Raw genomic sequence first — 25,920 nt, 5'->3', positions numbered from 1 at the left:
CTTTTGAGAATGTCTGATTTGAATACCTAATGCGGAAACCACATCGACACATTTTGGCAATAAAAAAGAGGTAGAATTCTTAGTATGCCAATTAGTTTTCATATCTAGTGACGAATTACTGCCAAGATTAGTGAGAAGAGCCAAGAAAATAAAAAAATCCCCCTAATTTAAAAATCTGAAATTAATTTTGAATTCATATACCAAGTTTGGTTACAACCAAAGAAAAAAGCGAAAGTAATTCCAATTAAGGGTTAACATGTTCAGAGGAGTGAGGTTGAGTTCTGAACGAGTTCTTACACCTCTTGGCGTGACTAAGTAGAAGAAGAAGACTCCATCTGATGACGACACAAAAAGTTATGTTGTGCCAAACCAAAATCCAAAGCAAAAAAATTAGTACCCACAACACAAATGTGTATAACAAACCACGAGACAGACGAGAGGGTATGGACGGACGGACAGCCAGGCTGCCATCCATCCGACTAGTCATACATATATGTAGAGTCTTTGATGTTGTTGTTATTGTTCGGTGGCGCTATGTGATGCGCATGCATAGTTTTTTTGTTGTTGATTCGGGCCACCAGGAAATTACAGCAACAACATCAGCATAGCAAATGCCAAAAATCAGTAGATATTTACGTACGTAGCATAGAGCACGTACGAACCAAGCAACATCCAGCCAGCCAAGCAGCCAATCCGCCAGCCAGTCAGCAGCCCCATCATCTAAGCGACTTCCTTCAATACACAACTGATTCAAAAAAAACAAAAAAAAAGTTGTGACAAACGGAGAACAAAGTAATCGGACGCCTCATTTAGCTAATCTGTCTCACGCTTTGACGCGATTTAATTAAAAATTCAGAAAACGTAATTTCAATTCAATTTTGGCAATTAACAAAAATTGATTGTCTCACAGCAACAACAACATAAGCAGCAATAAAATAAAAAATGTTTATTTTTTTATTTATTTTAGAACAACAAATTCATTCCTTAAAAACGTCCTGCAGCAGCCAATAAAAAGGGACTGCGACCTAATCTACCCCCTAGGCAAGTGAAAGTTCCTGTCCGTGTGTGTGTGTGTGTGAGTTTCATTTTGGTCCATTGCATCCCGAAAAAAACAGGTCACAGGCATTATGAAACCCATGATGAGACATGTCCTTTTATCCTTTGTCATCGGTTTGATTTTTGCTGCTGCCGTCGTCCATGGCGACGAGAAGAATATTAACAAGCTGCTGAATAATCAGGTGATTGTCAGCCGCCAGATAATGTGTGTCCTGGAGAAAAGTCCCTGCGACCAATTGGGACGTCAACTGAAAGGTAAATGGAATCGAGTTTTTGTTATGTTTTTTTTTTTTCAAAATATTCGGATTTTTTCTATTTTTTTCTTTGTTCGTATTTCTAAGGTCATTGTTAAAGTTTTATGACCGCAACCGAAAAAAATATGTCATTGTTGTTGTTATTGTGATGTGTATATTGAAAATCAGGACAAGTGGATTTTTGTTCTCAGGTTGTGACCTTCTATAACAGAAATCTGACCTAAAAAGGCCAGCATATTTATTATATTGTTTTAAGAATCCACGCCTTGTGGAAATTTCAAAAAATATTGTTTTAAGAATCCACGCCTTGTGGAAATTTCAAAAAATATTGTTTTAAGAATCCACGCCTTGTGGAAATTTCAAAAAATATTGTTTTAAGAATCCACGCCTTGTGGAATCTTCAAAAAATACTGTTTTAAAAATCCACGCCTTGTGGAAACTTCAAAAAATATTGTTTAAAGAATCCACGCCTTGTGGAAATTTCAAAAAATTATTGTTTTAAGAATCCACGCCTTGTGGAAATTTCAAAAAATATTGTTTTAAGAATCCACGCCTTGTGGAAACTTCAAAAAATATTGTTTTAAGAATCCACGCCTTAAGGAGACTTCAAAAAATATTGTTTTAAGAATCCACGCCTTAAGGAGACTTCAAAAAATATTGTTTTAAGAATCCACGCCTTGTGGAAATTTCAAAAATATTGTTTTAAGAATCCACGCCTTGTGGAAACTTAAAAAAATATTGTTTTAAGAATCCACGCCTTGTGGAATCTTCAAAAAATACTGTTTTAAAAACCCACGCCTTGTGGAAACTTCAAAAAATATTGTTTTAAGAATCCACGCCTTGTGGAAATTTCAAAAAATACTGTTTTAAAAATCCACGCCTTGTGGAAACTTCAAAAAATATTGTTTTAAGAATCCACGCCTTGTGGAATCTTCAAAAAATACTGTTTTAAAAATCCACGCCTTGTGGAAACTTCAAAAAATATTGTTTTAAGAATCCACGCCTTGTGGAAATTTCAAAAAATATTGTTTTAAGAATCCACGCCTTGTGGAAATTTCAAAAAAATATTGTTTTAAGAATCCACGCCTTGTGGAATCTTCAAAAAATACTGTTTTAAAAATCCACGCCTTGTGGAAACTTCAAAAAATATTGTTTTAAGAATCCACGCCTTGTGGAAATTTCAAAAAAATATTGTTTTAAGAATCCACGCCTCCTCCAACCTCCAAAAATATTTTTTAAACAATTCTTGCCTTGTAAGTTATTCAAAAAATAGGTCAAATATAAATAACCATCAGCTGATATTTGTTTACACGAGAAATGTACACAGCTGATTGCCTTAAAAACTCCCTTTACACAAGACACATTATCACAAAATACAACTCTAAAATATTCAAACCAAGGCATACGATCTTCAAATATATTTTGTGTTTTTTTTTTATTTTCTGTACCATTTATAGGTATTCATTTCAATATTTATGCGATTGAACTTTGATTGTCCTACGACAATATAAATTGATTTGAAGCAGTAACCAATTTAAATCTATTGTGCCTCAAGCGATCTATATAACAAGTTTGTTGTATTAATTAGTTTGGCTAATAAGCATTTTAAAAAATAAATCAACCAAAGTCAGTACAGTTAGGTCTCAGTGGACACAAAATATAAATACCTCTCTGGCATGAATTATGAAACTAGAACCTGAAAGAATTTTTTAATAGACATTTTTTTGTTCGATTTCTTCTTATTAAATTAAAAAATGTTTACCAGTTTTTAAATACGGGAATATGCCATATTAGAACAAATGTCAAGCAATTAACATTAGGTTTACACATGCCAGATAAATAAACATTTAATATTTACATATCTAAAGAGGTTTATCTCTCTCTTACTATTCATTTGAATATTTAATTTTATTCCAATGAAATGTTTTCAAATGTCTTTATAATCTAATGTAGTTTTCTAGGTTTTATTTTTGCAAACATTTTAACAAAACAATATCAAATTAAACAAATTATAATATTTCCGAATTAATTGTTTTTTTATTATTAATTTCCTTTAATTTATGAAACCAATTTGTTGCTACTGGCCAATATATATTCCAAAATAACATTTGAATATCAAATTTAGACAAATTTTTATTCGATTCATTATCATTTTCGATCGTTCGTATTTTGGTTTTGGAATTTATTAACCTTTGTTTTGGCAAAAATTATGGTAGGTTCTGGAAACCAAACAAATCGGATACCAGACAGTGACATTGAAAAATAAAACAAAGAGAACAATTCGTTATTTCATCTCTTCAGAGAAAGTCGAAACATATCGCTTAGAGCTTTCTAGATTTTGTATAATTCGGGTCAATGGTTAAGTTAATGACTCAGCATTGCGATTCTTACGCAGTTGAACTTTATTTTATCTTTTTTTTTCCATTGGCAATTTCCCAAACCCGCGTCAGTATCGGAACCGGCAATCAGAGCTGCATGACGTCAATATTTTTTTATTCCATGATTGACATGAGAGCAATAAACAGGAAAATAAAATACGTCACGTTTACACACATACGTCATGCCGTCATAAATTATAATTTATACGATATATTTAATGATTTTCTTTGAACAGAAATAAATAAAACAAGTTCAATAGGGTTTTAGATGGTATAGAGGGACTATAAAATCCCCTACAAACATGGTTTGTTGAAATTATAGTCTAAGCTGTGTTGGGATATTTTAGAGTTGTATTTTGTGTAATCAGCTGTGTACATTTCGAATGTAAACAAACATCAGCTGATGATTATTTATTTTTGTCACGAGTTTGAACATTTTCATGAATATTTTTGACAAACGATATTTTTCAATCAAAAAATTTTTTTGAAGAATACACAAGGCGTGGATTTTTTAAAAAATATTTTCTGAAGTTTCCACAAGGCTTTGGTTTTTTTAAAAACATTTTTCAATACTAAGATCTGCCGTAGTGTAGGGTATAACGCTAATCAGAATAGCATAATTGTTTCCGTTACACATCACTAAATACACCAGTCGTTAAGTGGTCTTATTAAATTATACACATTACAATAAAATGAATAGATAATAAACAATTTGAAGTTAAACCCTCCATATCTTGGCCACACATCATAGCTGAGATCATTTCAATAACAATTAAGCTAAGGTCTATAAAAAATTACCTTAACGCAAATTATAGAAGACAAGATATGAACAAATTGTTTAATTTATTTGTTGTTTTTTTTTTTTATTTTCATTGCAGCCGCTCTGCCCGAGGTAATTGTACGCAATTGCCGCAACTGTTCACCACAGCAGGCCCAAAATGCCCAAAAGTTGACAACATTTTTACAAACCAAATACCCCGATGTCTGGGCCATGTTATTGCGAAAATACAAAACATAAATTGCCACAATGACGCAGCACCAGCAGCAGCAACCGAACGGTGGAGCATTACTAAACAACAATAACAACAAAAATCAAATAACTTCAAATACATTAATTGTAATATAAAAATATATGGAACTCTCAGTATTACTAATCCACCTCTCCAAATCAAATCACTTCGATTAAGTATTACCCAACGTAGATGTACTGTCGATTTTAGTCGCATATTCGAAAATATGTCAAACTGATACAACAATTTTAAAACAATTATTGTTCTCCCATTGTAATTGCAGTGTAGATGATAACCAACATACACCACACCACCACCACAAAATAATATGGATCTCAAAAAGCATGAAAAATGTCCAAACCAAATGTTCTTCTGCTTGTAAACTATTTTAATAAATAAATAAAAATATAATTTAAAAATAAAAATACTTTTAATTCAAAAAATTTTTTTTAAATTCAAGTCTTGGTTAAAGCTCCAAAAATATTTTTTAAAAATTTCAGGGCTTGGTTAAACATCCAAAAATATATTTTTAAAGAGTCTCTAAAAATATTTTTAAAAATCCACGCTTCGTTCTAGTCTCCAAAAATATTTTTAAAAAATCTACGACTTCGACTTGTGCATTTCTAAAAAATAAAAAATCCAAACTTTCAGCTCCCCACTTTCTATAATAAAAATATTTTTTTTTTAAATCCACGCTTACAGCTCCTTTTTAATTTTGTTATTAAATTTTATTACTATTTGCGATATTCATAATCGGCAATTTCCCCATGCCTATGATGTAATAATAAGGTGATGTATCAAAACAAAAACCTTTGTTTTTGTCTCGATTATCTGTCAAAATTTTACATATAATATTTCAAATAGTTGGCAACACTGCACATCGAATTCAAGTAGAAATTACACACTTTGACAGTTAATCAAGACATCAGCTGTGCTAAATGGACTACCTATTCATTGTGCCATGGCCTCCTCTTTCACAACAATCAAGGCCTATAGATAAGGTCATCCAGGAAGACCAGCTAGGTATCAGCAGCCACTCAAGTTTACTGTCAAATTCATTATTTTGAATTGACTTCCATTATGAAAACGTAAACAAAGTTCAAATTTTTGACATCAAACGTGAGAAAAAAAACAGCTGTTTTCCCATTTCGATCTCTATTAATAGATCTTGACAACAATACCCTCGATACTTAAGTGGCCCACACACGTCAAACATGTGCGTTCGATCGGTGTGAATCGAAGCAATGTTTGACGTGTGTGGTACGGTGTTCACACCGATTTGCCGGTGCGCACACCGATCGAAAGAAATTAAAAAATTTTAATTTTTCGTTGTGCGACGCGCACATGTTTGACGTCTGTGGGCTGGTGTGTGGATATTTTCTCATTTGTTGCGAAATTTCGTGGAGTGCACATCAGCGGACAATATCAAACATATGCAAAAAAACGTTTTGGAAGATTTTTTGATATTTTTTTACACATATTCTACAGTCTGGCAAATAAAAATGTTTTTCCCGGAATGAAATAAAAGTATTTAATACATTTAAATTAAATAAAAATGTTTGGCCTTTTTTCCGTCATCGCTATCGCTGTCCATCTTAACGCTTCAAAAATAAATTCGAAATGAAGTTTTGTGGATCCGTTTGACGTGTGTGGGCTAGGAGCTTCACACCGATCGAACGTACATGTTTGACGTGTGTGGCCCACTTTAATCGGTTTCAATCCATCACTCATCATTGGTAAATGTTGCCAGTTTCCACTTTGAATTCATTATTTATCGATTAATTTTTCTTCTTTTCCCCAAATTGTAACAGCTGGAACGTTTTTCATTTCGGTAGAAAGTTTTGATATGATGGAACGTTTTTAATTTTTTTTTTGAATTAGTTCATTAGTATCCTTTCAGTGAATAGTTCACTAATTTGAACTAGTTCGTGTGTCGGTGTGTTTTTGCGTCGGTGCGTAATTTTTTATTGGTTTTTTTCTATAAAACTAATTGTATTTAACTGAAAATTGTTTTCGTTTTTTAGGAAAAGGCATCGAATTTATTTAAATTTTGATCCTGGCTCGAATACATAACATGGCCGAAATGTCTCCGGGAGCGGGTGAAAAGTTAATTAGTGGTGCCAGCCGTAAATTGGGTCTGCTGGGTCATTTGAAAATGGCCAAATTCATGTTTCTCATCATATCGGCAATTGTATGTGTTATAATTTTCTATGCCAATACCTCGGTCATAGGTCGTAGATCGCTGTTTGCCCTGTTTCTGACCAAGGGGGAGGAGCATAGCAGTGAACATGCAGCAGCGGCAGCCTTTGGCAACAATGATGCTGCTGCAGAAGAGGATATGGAAGAGCGTCGTATGATAAATGCTGGACAATTGGAGGAAACAACACTGCCACTTAATAATGGAGAAGCGGGAGGTGACGGAAATGACTGGCTAATAAGTTCAACAACCTCACGTCGGCCCAGAAAGTCTTTGATTATGAAGACCATATTGTTAAAACCACCCACAATGCGTAACGGCTCGGTGCAGATATATAATTTAGCACCTGGTGGAGGTGGCGCGGCAGCTGGTGACTACGAAACCTCTACGGATTATAATATATTTGTGATTTACACAAAGGAGAACTATCAACTCCATGTCAAATTTGAATTGTTCGCCAAGAGCCTTTTGAAGTTCGCCAACTCCGGAGTATTGCTGCACCTACATGTACTCACCGACGAAACAAGTGGCCATTCCGTCGAACAAATCTTGGAATCTGAGATACGTCGTTATAGACGTACCATTATCTATAGCCTGTACAGCATGCACTTGTGTGCCGAACAGGTGATGGACATTGTCAACACCATGACACCTTACTTTAGTTCTACACCCAAATCCTATTACAGTGATGCCCTTTTCTTCCTTTCACTGGGCCTACATCGCATCGCCGATGAACGAATGGAACGTGCAATATTACTCGATTGTGACATAGTCTTCCGGGCTGATGTACGGCTCTTGTTCAATGAATTTGAGCGGTTCTCAGCTGATCATTTGTTTGGTTTGGCACCGGAATTGACACCGGTCTATCGTCATATATTGTATCGATATAGGGCGAATTATCCCCAAACCGATTTTGGTAGTCCTTTCTATTTGCCACCTTCACATCAGGAACTGCAGCAGCAGCAACAAATGGCAGCTAATAATATGGTTTCAGAAGAATCCTCGTTGGTTCTGCATAACGCCCATAAAATGCATAAACTGGAGAGATACCATGTCTCCTCGGGGAAACATGGTTATCCTGGTTTAAATTCTGGTGTTGTTCTCTTGCATTTACAGCGTATACGCAAATCCCCGCTGTACCATCATCAGCTGCAGGATGTTCAGGTACGCAAGCTAACCACTAAATATATGTTCAAGGGCCATCTGGGTGATCAGGATTTCTTTACCCTATTGGGTTATGAATTTCCCAACTTAATTTATCGCCTTGATTGCATATGGAATCGGCAGCTATGTACATGGTGGAAAGACCATGGTTACAGTGATGTATTCGATAAATATTTCACCTGTAAGGGACGTATTAAAATGTATCATGGCAATTGTAATGCCCGAGTGCCGGAATAGGAGAGGCATAGAAATGAAATATTACTTTCTTAACATTCCAATAACAACAATAACACCTAAGGTATTATTCGATCTCGTTTTGCAGCAAAAAAAAGAAGAAGAATCTCACAATTTCTTGTATCCGATTTATAGGGAATAGTTTTCATTTCACTTTTATAAAGGAAATCAACTTTTTGTCCCCCTTCCCCTCCCCCCATCAAGGATCTAAAGACAATGAAATCAAATCAATAATTATAGAAATAATGAGAGGAGCTCCTCTTTTTTTTAGCAGGTAGTTTAGTTAGATGTTATAAAAAATACTATAACAACAATTTACACTTAAGATATATTTATTAAAAAAGAAAATAGAACACAACAAAATACACCCTTTCCCCCTCTTTCTATCCTCTACATAAAAATACACTTAGGTCTAAAATTAAAGAAAATATATATCGTACCACTCAGAGGCCGTAGCGCTCCGAGGCCTTCAAAATTGTCATGTTGGGGTTTTCTGGCCTATTCCCTTGGTAGGTAAGCTTTCGAAGGTATCAGAGGCCCACAATCAGAGACCTATAAATACAAAAAAGACCTACGAATGTGTGTAGGGAATTGTGTTGGAAGGCCTCGTAAGCTTTAGCCGACACCTCAGCGGCCTGCAAATTAATATTTGAAATTTGTCATAGGCTTAAGAAGCCGACATATATTACAATATGACGTTTTTCATAGACTATTTTTATAGTCATTGTTTGAAGGCAAAACGGGCCTAAACATTTCTTTAATTTGTTTTTCAATAATTCGGAGGCTTTAACTATCTATTGGACATTTTCCATGCACATTTCTTTTTTGTGGACCTTTCAACGAAGGAGTCTGCCAATGTGGGACTGGCAATAAATGGCGAAAAGGCCAAGCTGATGGTATCAACGAACAAGACAGTAAGCTCGGACCAACTGTGGAACTTGAAAACTACAGCTTCGAGGTAGTCAAAGATTTTACATACCTTGGTACCGCCATAAACAAAACGAATGACATCAGTTTTGAAATCCAGAGAAGAATAGTGTTGACCAACAGATGATACTATGGTCTATGTAAGCAGTTTAGAAACAATGTTACCTCCCGCCAGACCGAACATACACTCTACAAGATACTGATAGGGCCCGTGCTGTTGTATCAGAAGCATGGGTATTTGCGCCAGCAGATGAGGCAGCTTTTGGAATGTTTGAGAGAAAATCCGAACTGCCACGATGGTGAATATCGACACCGAATGAACCATGAGCTATACCATCTATTATCGGACATCGGCATTTTAGATGAATTGAGCTGCAGCGACTACGTTGGCTAAGCCATCTTGTGATAATGGATGAAGATGCCCCAGCTCAAAAGGCATATAAAAGCAAACAAAGTGATGGTTGACGCAGAAGTGGAAGGCCACAAATCCGATAAAAAGATCAAGTAGAAGACAACATCTCGGAAAATGGTCATTAAAATTGGATGAGATGCGAACAAGACCGACGCGCCTGGAAATCTTTTTTAAGCTCGGCTTATAGAACAGCCGTTCTGGCATAAGCCAGCTACCCAAAACCATTTGTTTTTGATGCTATCAACGAGTTGGAAATGGAATTTCCAAGAAATGTAGACTTTTATATCTTATAAGAATAAGTCTTGTTGACATTCTTATTGGTCTAAAATTGTATTTGAGAAATTTACCTTCGACAAGAGAAATTTCTATTCGACTTTTATAAGAATAACAGTTAGTTTATTTGCCTTAAAAAGGGAAATTCTTTTTTTTTCTCATAAAACATGAACTTTCCGAACTTGCAATATCTATCTGTATAACCCGACGACCTAAGTGTATTTTTTTAAGTAATCATATTCATTTACTTTGAATAATAATTTTTTAAACGATTTCCCCCTTTCGAAACCCTCAAAATTCACAACATCCACATCACACACACACATGTCACATCTTACGAAAAATCGAATCTCCCAAAATATCCATATTTGGGAGGTACATCTCACAGATATATATATATATATATATATGGTTAACATATATGTATGTACTATATATCTAATTAGTATTTAGTTCCAATATTATAATTTAAAAATTTTGTGATATCCGCTCATTCATATTTAAACAACAAAAATCTAAACATTGTTTGTGAATTTTTATAAAAAAAATCGAAACGAAAAATCTTCTTCCTATTCTCAAGAAACATTGTTTTTTTTTTTAACTTTTACACACACCCACATACCAAAACCATTCACACACATCTGGAATATATCTAGCTCTCTTAATATATATATATTAAAAAAATATTAATAAATAATAAAAATTATATAATAAAAAAATTATAAAAAATCGAGAAATAAAAATTTAACACAGCAAAACTTTCAATAGTATATATTATATATTAATAAAGAAATATATATTAAAAAATCATATAAACAAATAAATAAAATATATTGAAAACAAAATAAAGGCGATCTTGAGTTTTATTTTAGGAAAAAAAAAACTTTTCTAGAACTGATACAAGTCTATAGAATATCAAATGATTGTAGATTCGAAAATACCAAATAAGGGAGGGGCATAGTTATATTGAGACTACGCTAAAAAGTGTACCAGTAATTGATAATTTTTGGTAAAAATACCAATTCGATTTCCTATTATTTATTAATGATTACGATTTCAAGGTCCTGGATAATTGATATCACAACACTAAGATAATGATGGAGATTTTTTTTAATTGAAATAATTATTGCAAAATAGGAAATGATAATAAAGTCCCAATACGATACGATACCCCGATATGACCACACATACATATGTAGTCTGTCTTTCCTAATATAAAATATTAAGATAACTACAAATTGTGTTTATTTTTGTTGTTTGTTTTTTTCTTCAGAATTTTTATTTTTTGTTTCGTTTTTATTTCTTTTCTATTTTATTTTTACTTGCTTCCTTCCACTCTTTCTCATTTAAATTAGTAATTATTTAAAAGCTTAGATTCTATTGAAAATAGAGAGTTAAAATAAATATATTGCATGGTATATAGTATATTGGTTGTGATATATATATATAATTTGTTATATACTATATATGTATATTTATATAGTGTGTTGTTGTATTGTATATATATACGGTGTTTGAAAAAAAACGTGTAGTGTTGGCGGTTTATTTGGGATACATTTGCATTTTGTTTTTGCAAAATAGTCAGGCTGAATCCCAGTTTGTTGATTTTTTATAAAAAAAACAACTATTTATTAGTGGGGAATGTATGGCATTGTTTGCCGAGGGGTAAGGCAGGGAAGACTATAGTTTCGGATCACGCCACTGATCCTCATCTGTTCCCTTAGTTTTTATTGTTGGGATATTCTCCACAGAAGCTATTGCTTCTATACAAAAATCCTTTCATACCCAAATGTCTCTTGCAACAAAGCAAAGTACTTAGCTGACCAACGACATAAACTGCATGAGAATTTCGCTGGTGCTTCACTTCGAGGTTAACAAGGCATTTACAAACAATACCATACCCATTCCCACTGGCGTAGTACTTATCCAAATCCAATCCAAAAAAATGTGTTCAAAAATTTGCTAATATCATATTTTATCTCATCTTTTTGTAATAAAAAATAATAATAAATTATGAATTAGAGTTTGAAAATTTTTTGGTAAAAAGATTTTTTCTACCCCATGGAAATACAAAATAATAAATTACAAGCCAAATCGGTTGGAAAACGTGCCGAAAAAAAGTGGACCAATATTGATAATTGTTGGTAGGAGAATTTGCAACCCAATCAGAAAACAAAATATCCAATTACAGCCTATTCAATTCAAAAGCTTGCCCAATCTCCCCAAAATAACGAATATTGAGAGTACCGTTGTATGGGGACTACCCTAAAAAACTTAACCAATATTGTAAATTTTGGTAGGATGATTTGCTACCCAAAGAGCAACCAAAATATCAAATTACAGCCAATTCGGCTGGAAAACGTGCCCAATCTCCCAAAATATCGAAATTTGGGAGTTACTCTTATGTGGAAACAATGGGCCAATGTTGATATTTATTGGGATGGTTTGCTACCCAATGAGAACCCAAATCCTAGACAATTTGGTTGGAAAACGTGCCCAATCTCCTAATATATATATTGGACCAATATTGATCATTTTTGGTAGGAAGATTTACTACCCAATAAAATTACAAAATACCAAATTACAGCCAATTCCGTTGAAAAATTGCCTAAAATACCGAATTTCGGGAGTTATTGTTTGATGGAAGCTATCCTAAATTTAGTCACATATTAGTAATTTTTTGTAGGATCATTTACTGCCTGATGAGATTTCAAAATACCAAAATTTCTATTAATTCGATTGAATAAACGTGCTTAAAATACCGAATATTGAAAAATACCGAATATGTGGGGACTATACCAAAATACGTATCGATATAGATAATTTTTGATAGAAGGATTTGACACCAACTCAGAATCCAAAATTCAAAATTACAGCAAATTCGGTTGAAAATAGTGCATAAAATACCAGATATTTAAGGTAAAATTATATGGGGTCTAAACTAAAAAGTGGACCAATATTGATAATTACAAATTGCAGCCAGTATAGTTGAAAATTTTGCCTAAAATTTCCAAAATAATGAATAATGGGAGGTGTGTTGTAAAGGGTCTTTTCAGTGTTTTTTGTTTTAATAAAATGTTTGTTGTTTTTCTCTTTTAAGAATATAAGACACACTGCCTGACACTGTATTGATTTTTTTAATGCCTTTCTATGCCAAAGCAGGGGCTAGGAGCAGAGTTGGAGAATAAATAAATCATTGAGGAATCTTCAAAAACAATTTCAGTTTTTTGTTTTTATTTTTGTTTGTTTTGTTTTTTCTTTATGTAGTTTGTTTTTTCTTTAAGATTATCATAATTAAATATTTATAACACGTTTGTTTTTTCTATAAATACAATAGAGCAATGCAATTTGACTAAATTAATAAATTAGCCAAAAATATTACCCTAGTCAACAGTAGGTTTTTTGTTTTGTTTTTCTATAATTATTTGAAATTTCTTCATATTTCTTGTTGTTGTAGTTTTGTCTTCTTCTACTCGATAATATTTTAACTAAAGTTACCACACTCTCGAATTAAAATAATAAAAATCGCACCGCGTCTTCTTCATTAGTTTTCCTTTCTGTTTTGCCATATAATTCATTCAAATGAAGAGGTTGGTATTTGTTCTTGTTGTTGTTGCTTTCTTTTTTAAAACTATATTCATCTTATTTGTTGTTTTAAATAAATTAAATTTTCATTTGCTGTTGCTGCTATTTTTTCTGTTCCAATCTAATCATATTACTATTTTTCATTCTTTTCTTGATTACAGTGAGGAGGAGAATAGCAATCTACATGGAGGGATGGATGAGTGGTTGATTGATTTGGTATGGTATGTGTTGTGTTGTGTGTTGGAGGGATGACGGGAGAAGGTAATCAACATGTTAATTATCGTTACCTTTTTTGTATGTCCATCATTACTTCTTCTTCGAGCATTAATTTTTAGAGCCTTGTTTGCTTTTTTTCTCATACCAATAGTTGGGTTAAGTGATGCATTTTTTCATGTGTGGTGGGGTGGAAAATGGGGGAATGGTTATGATGATGATGATGATGTGTGGATGGATGATCAATGTTATTCTTCCATTTTTCTAACAATTATTAATATATGCAGTATATATATGAAAAAAAATTATGATGCTGGCGATGATGATGGTCCTTGCTGTATGTATGCGTGTCTACTAAATAAAGATTTATTTATTTTCTATGGCAGAAATATGATCTGGCGGCTCACTCCTCAGGAAACGTTTCCACATTTGCATGAATAACATTTCCAAACCCTGTGCATATTGTTTACAATCGAACAGAGGACTCTCATCGCGAGCCTTCCACACTTTGGCGCGCAACGATTTCAAATATTCACGATCCGTGCCCAGACGTATGGAAATTTCTTGATATTCTTGGCGGGTACTGGCAATTAATTCGGGACAGCCCAAGGTAGCCAATTGTGAGGCAGCCACTCTGTAAAAATAAAACAAAAAAGGAAATTATTAAGAGTTTGGAAAGCAAAAAAACGTATAGGAGAGCTGTCAGGGGGTTTCTCATCTATATAAAGAAGGGCCAAGACTAGCTTCCCCATATAACATTAAGAGCGAACATTTCTTCAAAACATTAATCGAGGGTATACAAACTACGTCGAAAATTCAAATCATCTTACCGAAAATGATGAATATTGGTCGACTTTTTAGAGTTGCCACCCACTGACAACGTCGAAAATTTCGATTTTTTTGGAGTTTTTTTCGATCTTTTTCAAACGAATTAGCTTTTAATTGGTATTTTGGATTCTCAGTGGATGTTAAATCTCCCTATCAAAAATTAACCATATTGGTCGACTTTCAAGGGTAACCACAATGTAACGGTACTTCGTAAATGTGTCTAATTTGTGTAGTTTTTCAACCGAAAATACCAAATTTCAGGTATTTTGGGTTCTCAGTGGGCTAATCTTGGTCAACGGTAACTCTCAAATTTCGAGCTGGAACCCTTTTTTTAAATCTGGTCCACATTTTGGCATAGTCCCCATATAAGGGTGCCCTCAAATATTCGGTATTTTGAGGTTTTGAAAAACGATCTTCAAAATTAGCTGTAATTTGGTATAATTGGTTTTCGTTAGGTAGCAAGTCATCCTACCAAAATTAATATCGGTTCACTTTTGAGGTTAGTCCCTATATAAGGGTACCTCCCAAATTTCGGTATTTTAGGAATTTTTGGAACGTTTTTAACGGATTTAACTCTAATTTGATAATTTGGTTTCTCAGAAGATTCTCTGTAAGGATATTCTGTAAATTGAAGACTATATCTCTCTCTGGAAGGCAAGAGCTACTTATAGAAGCCTTATCGAATTTAGTTTTCTTTTCAAAGACCCTAAAATGTCCCCTCCGCCTGTCATTAATAATCGAATGTCTTCTCTCTCGCTCTTTTATATAGATTCTAAAGAATATCTACAGTTTTTCCATCTCTCTCTCTCTCTCTCTCTCTTACCTTGAGGCCAATGTTTCACCCGGCAATGTTACCACTGGTGTACCAGTCCATAAAACGTCCATAGATGTTGTGTGACCATTACACAATGGGGTGTCAAGACAGACATCAGCCAACTGGCCACGACGGACATGTTCCTCCTTGCAGGCCACATTTGAAAAGATGACACGGTCCGGTGAAACACCTAAATAAATAACATTTTTATTATCTGTAACAAAACACAAAGGAATCTCCAAGCAAACACCTACCCATCTCTTCAACAGTTTTCTTAATATTCTGCTCACCCACCGCCGGGAAACGTAACAACCACAATACCGAATTCGGCACTGCCTTCAAAATGTTCATCCACGTCTGCAGCGTCAGAGGATCAATTTTATACAATTGATTGAAATTACAATAGACAATGGCGTCGTCGGGTAAATTATATTGCCTTCGTGTTGTTATGACAATGCTCTGAGGCACCTCCTCGCCCGTTGCTGCCTTATTGTTTGTTTGCGTTGTGGCCAAGCCATTCTGCAATACCACACCGTTAAGTGACGTCTGTATTTGGCCCGAAGCAATCATCGACACAATTTGTGTTGTATTCGGCAGCTCAGCCACCTTGTGTGTTATCTCCATTGGTTTGCCGGAATTGATCACCTCGCGAATCTCCTTCACACCGGTATTCTCAACCAATGGCGATAGATCTGTGGCATTGATCACCGCCACATTGTCGGCCACAACGGATTGCTGTTTGTCGGCCACAATAAGACGTTCCTTAAGATGCGGGAACATTTGCTTGTGATCGCCAATGAAGTAGGTGTAAGGCATATAGGCCAATTTCTCACTGTACTGATGCGCCAATTCCATGGGACTCGTCACCGAATCTGTAATAATATAATCCATAAATGAGGCTCCGCTGGTGCCGGGATAACCCAGCCACATGACTTGTATGGGAGCCGGCCGTAGAGCAAAAATTTCATTTCTAGCCCCCTTGGTATAGCCGTTCATATTGACCAATATATGGATGCCATCATTATAGATACGATCTGCCGCCTTGCCATTACATGGAATTGTGGACAGGTCAACGAAATGTTCAGCCTCCTGTGAGATCTTGTAACGGAACGTTGTGCCATCGTCGGGACTCAGAGAATAGCAGAAGATTTCCACTTGCGAACGATCGTGCAGACCCGGTATCGATTGCATTAGATGGGAGGTGGGATGATTGCCAAAATCTGAGCTTACATAGCCGATGCGTATGCGTTCACCGTTCGGCACCTCCCGCGTGAATTTGTAGGGGGGCTTGTGCAGCACCAGTATCTTTTCAATGCACAAATTCGCATGTCGGGCTGCAATTGCTTTGCGGAAATCATGCGACAAGGGATACAGCATTGAATGATGTGGATGCACTGAGGGCAAACGATTCTTTTCCAATTGTTCGGCCACAATGCTAACCAATTTCTTCATGCGAGCCTCATAATCGGTCCAATCGCAAACGATTTGTAGACAATGCGCCAAATTACAATAGGCATCGGGGAAATCGGGTTTCAATTTTAATGCTGTACGATACGATTGTATGGCTTCGGGTATATTGCCCGAATCCTTATGGATGCTGGCCAAATTACTGTGTGCATCAGCAAAGGCTGGATTAATTTGAATGGCCCGTGAATAACACTGCAATGCCCCCGTGACATCCTGCAGCTCCTTCAGGGTGTTACCCATATTCGAATAGGCATCGGCGAATGTTGGATTAATTCGTATGGCTTCTTTATAATGCATAAGGGCTTCTTTTAGTTTTCCCTGTTGTTGTAGCACAGAGGCTAAATTCGAATGAGCAGCAGCAAAATCGGGAAATACTTCTAAAGCTTTTAGATACAAGCGGGTTGCTTCTTCAATAAATCCTTGCTCACGTTTAATATTTGCTAAATTGTTAAGAGAATCGGCATGATTGGGACATAGCCGCAGAGCGGTGTTGTAGCATTCTTCGGCTTCTTTGACCTGGAATTCAAAATTTGCGGTATAAAAAAGATAGAGAGTTAAAAGATGTTTACGAAAAAACAATTAGGTACTAAGAGGACCACCAAAAGATATTTTATAAAGTCTAACTAGAACTGTACATAGATGGAAGTCCCACTGAAAAGGTGTACTATATATTCTGTATATAGAAGGCCCATTGGAAGGTCTTCTGTATATGGAAGGATCTTTCATATATAGAAGGCACACAGAAAGGATCATTTGTATATAGAAGGCTCACTGGAAGGGTATTCTATACATTGAAAACCCATTGGAAGAGTCTTCTATAGAAGTACCATTACAGGACTTCTGTAGGATTTCCGATATATAACAAATAAGTGAAGATTCAACGCACCTGTCCCTTTTCCTTTAGAGCATTTGCTAAATTACAATAAGCATCTGGGAAATTTGGTTGCAATTCAATTGCCCGACGGTAGGTATCGATTGCCAAGTCAATGAGACCCTGCTCGTAATAGACACAAGCCAAATTTCCATGTACAACGGCATTGTTGGGTGAAAGATTCAATGCGCGTAAATAGGCGGCAACAGCTCTGCGGGAAAAAGAAAAATCCGTGTTATTACTTCTTCAATATGTAACTTTTGTTATCATCATACCTGTCAAAAATTCTGGCTTCCTTCAAGACATTACCCAAATTAATGTAGGCATCTAAGAAATTTGGATCTAATGTTACCGCCTTCTCAAAATGATGTATAGCCAGCCAGATTTCTCCCTGGGCATTAAAAACACAGCCCAAATTACTCCAAGCTACAGCAAAACTTGGACATGTTTCGATAGCTTTTAAATAGCAGGCCTAGAAACAGATAAAAGGGGAAAAATTAGGGGGTTGTGGAAAAGAGAAATGCATTTAATATTTACCTTGGCTTCTTCGAGCCGACCCAATGCCTTTAAGAGATTTCCCAAGTCACTACGAACACAGTACAAATCCTGTAATACAAAAAAAAAAAAAAACATTTTAATCCAACTTTGTGTAGAATAAAATTTTGAACTTAATCATCAAGCCCATTAACATCCATTATCTTATTTACATTCTCCTAAAAACATCAACTTACTGGATTGTACTGTAATGCGGTTATATAGGCTTGCACGGCCGCTTCCATTTCACGTGCTGCCACCAAAGCGGCTGCCAAATTAATATAGCCATCAATAAAGTCGGGCTTTAAGCGTACAGCACGTCGATAATTTTCTAAAGCTTCCTGCAATTGTCCACGTTCTTTGAACACATTACCCAAGTTACTGCAAAAAAGGAAGAGAAACAAATTTTAATAAAGGTCATAGGTATTCAAAAAAAATCCAACTAACTTACCTATAAGCTTCAGCCAATAAAGGATTTTGCTTTATGGCCAGCGTTGAAAATTGTGCTGATTTCTCCAAGCGACGACATTGAAAATGTATGGAAGATAATAGTAATAGCACACCGGTATTGGTGCTATCTTGTCGCCAAAGTTGCATGCAATGTTTTTCGGCATTTTCATAGTCGACCGCTTGGTATTCGCGATGTGCTAGTTCCAAAAGGCCTGCAAAAAAAGAGAGAGGAAATATACAATTAGTATTATTTAGAACATTTGAAAGCAAAAAATTAAAAACTCAACAGCTGAAAAATATTTTCAAAAATCTATTAGTTTTTGAAAAAAAAATTAGAAAATCCGTACCTAATTAAAAATTTTAAACCAGTATGGAAAGTTCAAAAGTCGGACTGGGCCGACTATATGATACCCTTCACAACTTTGGATATATAATATATAAGAGATGCTAATATTTACAATATCCTGTAGATAGAACAAAAATCGGTCGAAACTATATATGGGAGCTATATCTAAATCTGAACCGATTTCCACAAAACTTCGCATACATCAATCAGGACCCAATTTTGTTTCAATCAGAAAAATATTGGAAGTTTGGTGCACCATTTACCTAAAATCGGACATATATATATATATCTGAAACGATTTTATTCAATTTCACTGGGGTTCGTCCTTCGGTTAAATAAGTGACCTGTGCAAAATTTTATCCAAATCGGCTCAGAAAATGATTCTATGCATATTCTCAAAAGGAACCATGGGTCTATCTCGAAAAAAATATTTCAAAAAAAATTCCCCATAAATCATGGGCTAAGACTTCTAAAGTACCATAAATGAGGACCCTGCATAGAAAGGTTTTACAATTTTGGTTGATTCCTAGTCAGGTTTTTTTTATCATCCTCCCAACATCGTAGCTTCCAGAGAATATACCAAACATTTATCGACCTCACCTCAAAAAAACCTGATTTCCTAATTAATTCCCACTTACTTTGCCAAAAAAATTATATATAAACAAAATTCCAAAAAAATTATATATCACACATCATACCTTCCGCAGAATCATTGCATTCATTAGTCAAAAACATAAATTGCGACATGTTCGATTTTGATTATAACCAAAAAGCGACATCCACCAATTTAGTTGCAAGGAGATGTTGTTGTGTTTGTGTGGTTGTTTTACACTGTTCATGTAATTGCACTGCGTTGTTCTTGTCGTAGTAGTAGTAAAGGTTATATATCGGCAAGGAGGAACACGATTTTTGTTTTTTGTAGGTGAAGGATATTTTTGCGGGCCACCAAAAAAAATTATAAAAAAATGTTCACTTCTTTTTCTTAGCGCGTGTGTTTGTATAGTTTTTTATTTTATTTTCCACCTACTGACCAAGGTTTTCTTCTTGTTACAAAAAATTTCAAGGGTGAAATTCTACAAAAAAAAAATAAAAGAAGAATTGAGGAAAAAATCGGCAGCAACAACAAGAAGAAAACAGAAGCAGTCGTCACAGCAGCAGCAACAGAAAATCTTATAGAACCGAATCTCACTACTAGAGTAAGAAGGAGGGCAATGTTGTCACACTCACGCATACGGTAATAATAATAACAACAAAAACAAACACACATACACACGGGGTAGCACATGTATGGACGTACGTCAGGCACTCACTCACTTTACGATTCAGACGATTTAGGTGAACTTAGCAGTAGGTTCCCCCCTTTAAAATGTATACATATCACGATAGATTTGGTTGGTTGGGCTACTAAGATCTGTCCTCCGTCTTCCCTCTATCTCTCTCTCCGTCTTAATCGTTGAAAAAAGGTGGTTTATTTGATGAAATGTTACAACACCCTACCCGTCGTCAAAAGCAATGCTGTTAATTTTGATAGGGGTAGAGAAATAATTCGGCAAGAGAATGTCTGCTGAGTATGACAAGTGGTGAGACGACAAATTGTCATTATTTTTGTTTCACACACACACACACTATTTTTGCAAATTAACAAAAATGTATACAAAGGCAGGCAGATAAATAACAATACGATGATGATATTTGTTGTTCCTGTATTTGCTGTTGTTGTTGCTTTTCTTGTTTGGCTTTACTGCGATTAGCCCACCATTACGTATTAACATATGGGAATAGAGACCGAGTGCGAGAGAGAGAGAGAGAGAAAGGGAGAGCGCGCGCGAGTCAAGTAACACAATACTGTCATTTTATTTGATATTCTTTTTTTGTATAACATTCCACCAAATGAATGGTGGTGATTGTCACTTTTTTTTGCAACACAAAATGTCAACCCTCCTTCTTTATCTTTATTTTTTTTTTCTTTCTATATTACACTTATTGCTGTTCTTCTTCTTCTTCACCACAATGTTATATTTCATATGTTTCTTGTTGTTCCACCTGTCTTCACCTAAAACAAAACAGACACACACCGCGCGCTGCTGTCGTTGCCGCCGTTGAAAAGGTGCTAGTTTGATGCACTCCCTAGTAGTAACTGACAGCGGCCAAATGATCAGCCGACCAATCAACATAAAAAAGAAAACAAAAGAAAGAAAATAAAATGAAACATGTGAGCGGTGGCCGCGGCATTCCCTCTTCTTTAGCCAGTTAGGCAGCCATAATTTTGACGTATGTATGTTCTCCTTTAGTTATTGTTGTTGTTGCTGCTGTTGCCGATAATATATGCCACACAACAGCTTTTTAACACACTGGCGTTTATTACGGAAAAAGGGTAACTGGGAGAGGAGATGGTGTGCACAAACACACACACCTTTATTATCGGAAAATTTTTGTAAATTTTACACTCAGCAGCCGCCAAATCTCCACTATTGTCGGTGTGTGTTGTTCATGAAACGACGACATAAAAAACACACAACGAAAGAGAAGCTCCAAATACAAACGCATTAAAACGGTGTTGCCATCATTTCGTGATAAAGAAATTGTTGACTGACTTTAATTCGGATTGTTTTTTAGGTTGTTTGGAAGGGAGACGCGCGGCGGGTATTTTTAATGAAATTATCAATAATACTTTTTTTACAAAATTCAATTAGATTACATTCATATATACTATGTATATATGGTTGGAGGATTTGACCGCTAATATAAACTGCCAGCTTGGCTATCTTTATCAAAGAAACTAAATTAAGCAATACAAAAGAAAATATGGTTTAGTATTATCAATTGCAACTACTATTAAATTTGATAACTTCTTTATTTCAAAATAAAATTGAATATGCCATAAATATAATGGAAGGCAGTAACTGCAAAATAAGTGCAAGTGTCCTCTCCGAGCATAACTGCTTGGACGACAAAAGTTGGTAATTGTAACAAATTGCAAATTATTTTAGTTAAATTTTTCCTACGTAAATAAAATATGTATTACTCCATCTAAAGAGAATAAAATCGGTATATAAGTGCAAAGTGTAATTTTATTATCGCTAAGTGGCATGACATTTCCCCATCATAAATATGCTTAGATTTCAATAGTGTTGAGACCACATCGAAGTGACCTTATCTATCATCTATCACGTGATACAATTGAAACAATAGTATTCCATTTACAATAGAATAAACTTAATTCAAATATTTACAACACATTTTGTTCGTATGTATGAAATAATGTTAATGTGGCCCACAGCAGTGTCGAAATCGAAATTGTTATGGACATTGAGATAAAAACTATCGGGATTATTATATAGAAACTATGTCATGGTAAATTGCTATCAGGAGAAAACAAAATTCGCAACTATAGGCACAATGGTTGGATAGTTAGTGCTATATAGAAACATATATATAGTCACTTCGGTTGGAAAATGCGAATAGGACCATTAACAAAATACATAAAAAGGAGGTTGGACCATCTTCTGGTTACCTAAAATCGGACGAAAATGTGAGCTATATGTTAATCTGAATTCATTACGGTACGTTTTGCACAATTTTGTGTTAATCGTCCAAACATGGTGTGTTTTGTGTACAATTTTTTTAAAATCGATCGAAAATTAATATGGAAGCTTTATCAAAATCTTAATCGATTTTAACGAAACTTAACACACATAATTCTAGATAGACTTAATTCAACAAAATTTTGTGTAAATCGAACAAGAATAATAATAATGCCGATTTATGATACCTGGAATATTCATTTAATTTAATATTCAAATATTGTTGCATCATTAAAATAGTTTTTGGAAAATAAAGAAAAAAAAAAACAACAACAAAAACTGTATTTTAAGGAAAGTATAAATTTTGTTTGATAAATGTATATATAAACCTATATCCTATAAATTGAATATATACATAATGAATATATATTTTTTATTATCTCCTATATAGAGGAACAGCAGCATTCAAAACAAAATTATGACAACTCTTTTTCTTTTCTTTTCATTTCGTTTTTTGTTTTGTTTTCTGTGTGTGTTTTCTTAATTTCTATACGCAAATATAAGCAGAGTAGTAGCAGGCAGGGCAGCACATGCTTTTTGCTCACTCGCACGTTCAATACTCTGGGGCGCAAACACACTCATACACATAGTTTTTTTATGCACACATATAAACATAGCTACCAAATACCCTGTAGGAAATGCCGATAGTAAATCACTACTGACTTCCTATTGAGCGACTATACCCAACACAATGTCATTGAGAATGAACTGGAGATATTGTCAGTTTGTAGATGTACATACACAAAGTTATAACTGCAGACCATGTCACTAGTAAATCTATTATAATTTATTTTGCTCATGTTTTTTTTTTCTTCGCCAATTAATTAACTTAATTCTCCACTTGCCTTTAGCCACTTAACACTCGCGTTTTGTAATCGTTTTTAACAAAATGTCAATCTACACTGCCGTCAAAATTACTCGTAATAAAAGAAAATTGAGAAAAATAAGAAGAAGCATAACCATACTCAGATGACTGTTAACATAACCAGAAGAGAAGTTGTTGAAAACAAATCAAGACAGGTCGCCATAATTGTCGACAAAATATGATATACAGCACCCCAAATTTCATTCAGAGAGGTAATTACGCGCTTGACTGATCCCTAAAGGAAATGTGGGGTGTTGTATTGCTTTTATGACATGAATATATGGCAACTTTTCTACATATATTTAACAATTTCTTTACATACCATAATAATAAGAAGAAGCATTGTTTATGTTAACAGTCAGCTGAGCTTGGTTAGATGGTTATGCTTCTTCTTGTTTATATAATTTTCTGTTATTGCAAATAATTTTGGCGGCAGTAGATATGTTAAATCGATTAAAAAAGAGAGCTAAATGTGTTTAAAGATAATTGGAGAATTAAATTAGTTAATTGGAAGAAAATTTTGGAAAAAATATGAACAAATGAAACTAGAAAATATTTACTAGTGACATGGTCCACATATGTGACGTTGTGTCTATATATACAAAATATTGACTTACTACCGGATGTCATTAATTCTCTCGAAATGACAAGTACTTTTGTAAGTGTCAATAGTATTGTGATGTTTACAGTCGGTCAGTAGTACTGGTGACAATGTCAACAGTAAGTCACTTGTGATTTACTATCGTCATTTCCTACATGGTCTGTACATCTCATCATATCAGTCAAGCGCGTAATCACTTGCAATATACACATATACAATGGATGGATGACTGTGGCTACCGTCCTTCTACCCTCGCATCCTATGCCAATAATAAAGCAAAATAATAATGTGAAAGGAGACAGGTAATGTTCCGAACATTCTATTTTTCCACCACCACCACCATCCATTGAAGCTCTCCACCACTCACTCACTACTTCTAACCAAGCACAGCAAAAACGATGTTTCCCAAAAAACTTTCCTATGCCGAAAACAAAATCTCCTTCCTGTCCACCTCGAGCCTATTATAATTAAATAAATATTATTACTAATTTCTTTAAAGGGCTTCCCCCTGGATCCCGGAGGGTTGAAGAAAATTAAATAAATCAAATTTACTTACCCACAGTGGATAAATTTGGCGGAGTGTCATTGATCTTGCCCACTGTATTGCCTTGATTTTGTAGTAATTGTGTCTGTTGCTGCTGCATCAGTACCGCCGCCGCCGCTGATGCCTGTTGTTGTGTTTGTTGTTGCTGTTGTGCTGGCTGCAATTGCTGCGAATTTGGATTTGGCGATTGCTGACTTTGCATTTTTGTTGCCTAAAAATGGGGGAACAGAAAATTTATTGTTGTAGACGATTAACTTTTTTTCAGGGGATAGGAAGGATAGGAAAATTTAAAAAAAATCACACACGTTATATTTTTTTAATGACTATTCCAAATGCAAGGGAATGCATTCAATATTGTTTCGGATATTCGTTTCAACAAAAAAATCGGAACGCAAATACAGCCGCTGTCCATCCTTCTCTATGGGCGACGAATATTCTATAAAAGTTTGCTATGATTCTGCTTCTTTCTGTAAGAGCCGAGTTCGTTTTTTGTGAGAGAGAACAAACACACGGACGGACGGACAGAAGTAGCTTTTTAGTAGCTACTATACATCATGACAGAAGCAAACGAAAACGACGACGACAACCAGTCCAACACAATACACAAAAATATATATCAGCTATATAGCGTCAATATAACACCAACTAACTAACCAACCGAACCGACGACACAGTACACTACAACAAAATAACAACGAAAATGAAAATGACAAAAAACTAAAATGATTTAATTACACAAATCTCCTGCTCAAACAGCGAGCCGAACGAAGAAAAGGCGACTGAATTTCTTTAGATTTCGTCCTCTCCTCCTGGTCGGTATTTGTCTTCTTCGTTGTTGCTGTTGTTGTTATAGCCAGTCAATTCTTTTGTTTTCCGTCTGTTCTCCTTGCTTTGTGTATAAAATTGCAACAATTTTCTTTTTTCTTTTCGGTGCACTTGTAACTCCTCTTTGGCGTCTTTTTATCCTTCCGTTTACGTATAAATTGACAACATATTAACAATTAGTTTGTGATTTAATTTATTTAGCAGTAAAATCTTGTATTTTCTCGAGTCTCACTTCACCACCACACACAGTTTTCAGTTTTTTCATAAATATTCCTTCTTCGGCTGGCTGGATGACGTTAAGTGTTACCATATCTACAAAAAATGCTGTTGTGGGGTTTGTGATTACCGAGTAATTGCTTAAAAACCGAATGATTTGTGGGTTCTAGAAGCTTCGTGTTACGGTTATTCTGTTAAGGGTACTGTAGAGTGAGCGTTTTATTATTTGTATGGGAAACACGTGGCCGTTATTACACACACACTATCGAAAG

At 34.9% G+C, this 25,920-nt stretch overlaps 3 protein-coding genes across 4 annotated transcripts; 2 read left to right on the top strand and 1 right to left on the bottom strand.

Moving 5' to 3' along the window:
• The first annotated feature begins 1,129 nt into the window (after positions 1 to 1,129).
• On the top strand, positions 1,130 to 4,706 carry LOC133332414 (uncharacterized). Its single transcript, XM_061540817.1, has 2 exons — positions 1,130 to 1,311; positions 4,567 to 4,706. Exons 1-2 carry the CDS (start codon positions 1,137 to 1,139, stop codon positions 4,704 to 4,706), a joined length of 315 nt encoding a protein of 104 aa, XP_061396801.1. The 5' UTR covers positions 1,130 to 1,136.
• A 2,021-nt stretch (positions 4,707 to 6,727) lies between these two features.
• LOC133332434 (xyloside xylosyltransferase 1) lies at positions 6,728 to 8,296 on the top strand. Its single transcript, XM_061540837.1, has 2 exons — positions 6,728 to 7,860; positions 7,951 to 8,296. Exons 1-2 carry the CDS (start codon positions 6,773 to 6,775, stop codon positions 8,294 to 8,296), a joined length of 1,434 nt encoding a protein of 477 aa, XP_061396821.1. The 5' UTR covers positions 6,728 to 6,772.
• Positions 8,297 to 14,020: 5,724 nt separating this feature from the next.
• On the bottom strand, positions 14,021 to 25,381 carry LOC133332418 (UDP-N-acetylglucosamine--peptide N-acetylglucosaminyltransferase 110 kDa subunit). Of its 2 annotated transcripts, XM_061540820.1 has the most exons (10): positions 25,343 to 25,381; positions 24,620 to 24,818; positions 18,669 to 18,879; positions 18,415 to 18,598; positions 18,221 to 18,289; positions 17,959 to 18,155; positions 17,699 to 17,894; positions 15,600 to 17,328; positions 15,355 to 15,535; positions 14,021 to 14,337 (listed from the first exon to the last, which is right to left on the bottom strand). In XM_061540820.1, the coding sequence occupies exons 2-10, from the start codon at positions 24,807 to 24,809 to the stop codon at positions 14,070 to 14,072; spliced, it is 3,225 nt and encodes a 1,074-aa protein (XP_061396804.1). In that variant the 5' UTR covers positions 24,810 to 24,818; positions 25,343 to 25,381; the 3' UTR covers positions 14,021 to 14,069. The 2 variants fall into 2 exon arrangements, with proteins under 2 accessions (XP_061396804.1, XP_061396806.1); XM_061540822.1 differs by lacking the exons at positions 24,620 to 24,818; positions 25,343 to 25,381 and adding an exon at positions 19,712 to 19,768.
• Positions 25,382 to 25,920: the final 539 nt, after the last annotated feature.

The sequence above is a fragment of the Musca vetustissima genome, unplaced genomic scaffold (genome assembly GCF_032173495.1).
Source record: "Musca vetustissima isolate MV318-11 ecotype Yass unplaced genomic scaffold, APGP_CSIRO_Mvet_v1 utg698, whole genome shotgun sequence".
NCBI classification, from domain to species: domain Eukaryota; kingdom Metazoa; phylum Arthropoda; class Insecta; order Diptera; family Muscidae; genus Musca; species Musca vetustissima.
The sequence above is the reverse complement of the archived record's forward strand: the minus strand, read 5'-3'. Positions and strand labels throughout refer to the sequence as shown.

Bases quoted from the DNA above. Each gene is read 5' to 3' on its own strand.
- LOC133332434 (XM_061540837.1), top strand. From the start codon at position 6,773: ATGGCCGAAATGTCTCCGGGAGCGGGTGAAAAGTTAATTAGTGGTGCC. The intron at 7,861-7,950 runs ACAAATGGCAGC...GAGATACCATGT, and splicing joins CAGGAACTGCAGCAGCAGCA to CTCCTCGGGGAAACATGGTT.
- LOC133332418 (XM_061540820.1), bottom strand. From the start codon at position 24,809: ATGCAAAGTCAGCAATCGCCAAATCCAAATTCGCAGCAATTGCAGCCA. The intron at 15,536-15,599 runs GTAGGTGTTTGC...TTATTTATTTAG, and splicing joins GAAAACTGTTGAAGAGATGG to GTGTTTCACCGGACCGTGTC. The intron at 14,338-15,354 runs GTAAGAGAGAGA...TTATTTTTACAG, and splicing joins GGTGAAACATTGGCCTCAAG to AGTGGCTGCCTCACAATTGG.
- LOC133332414 (XM_061540817.1), top strand. From the start codon at position 1,137: ATGATGAGACATGTCCTTTTATCCTTTGTCATCGGTTTGATTTTTGCT. The intron at 1,312-4,566 runs GTAAATGGAATC...TTTTCATTGCAG, and splicing joins ATTGGGACGTCAACTGAAAG to CCGCTCTGCCCGAGGTAATT.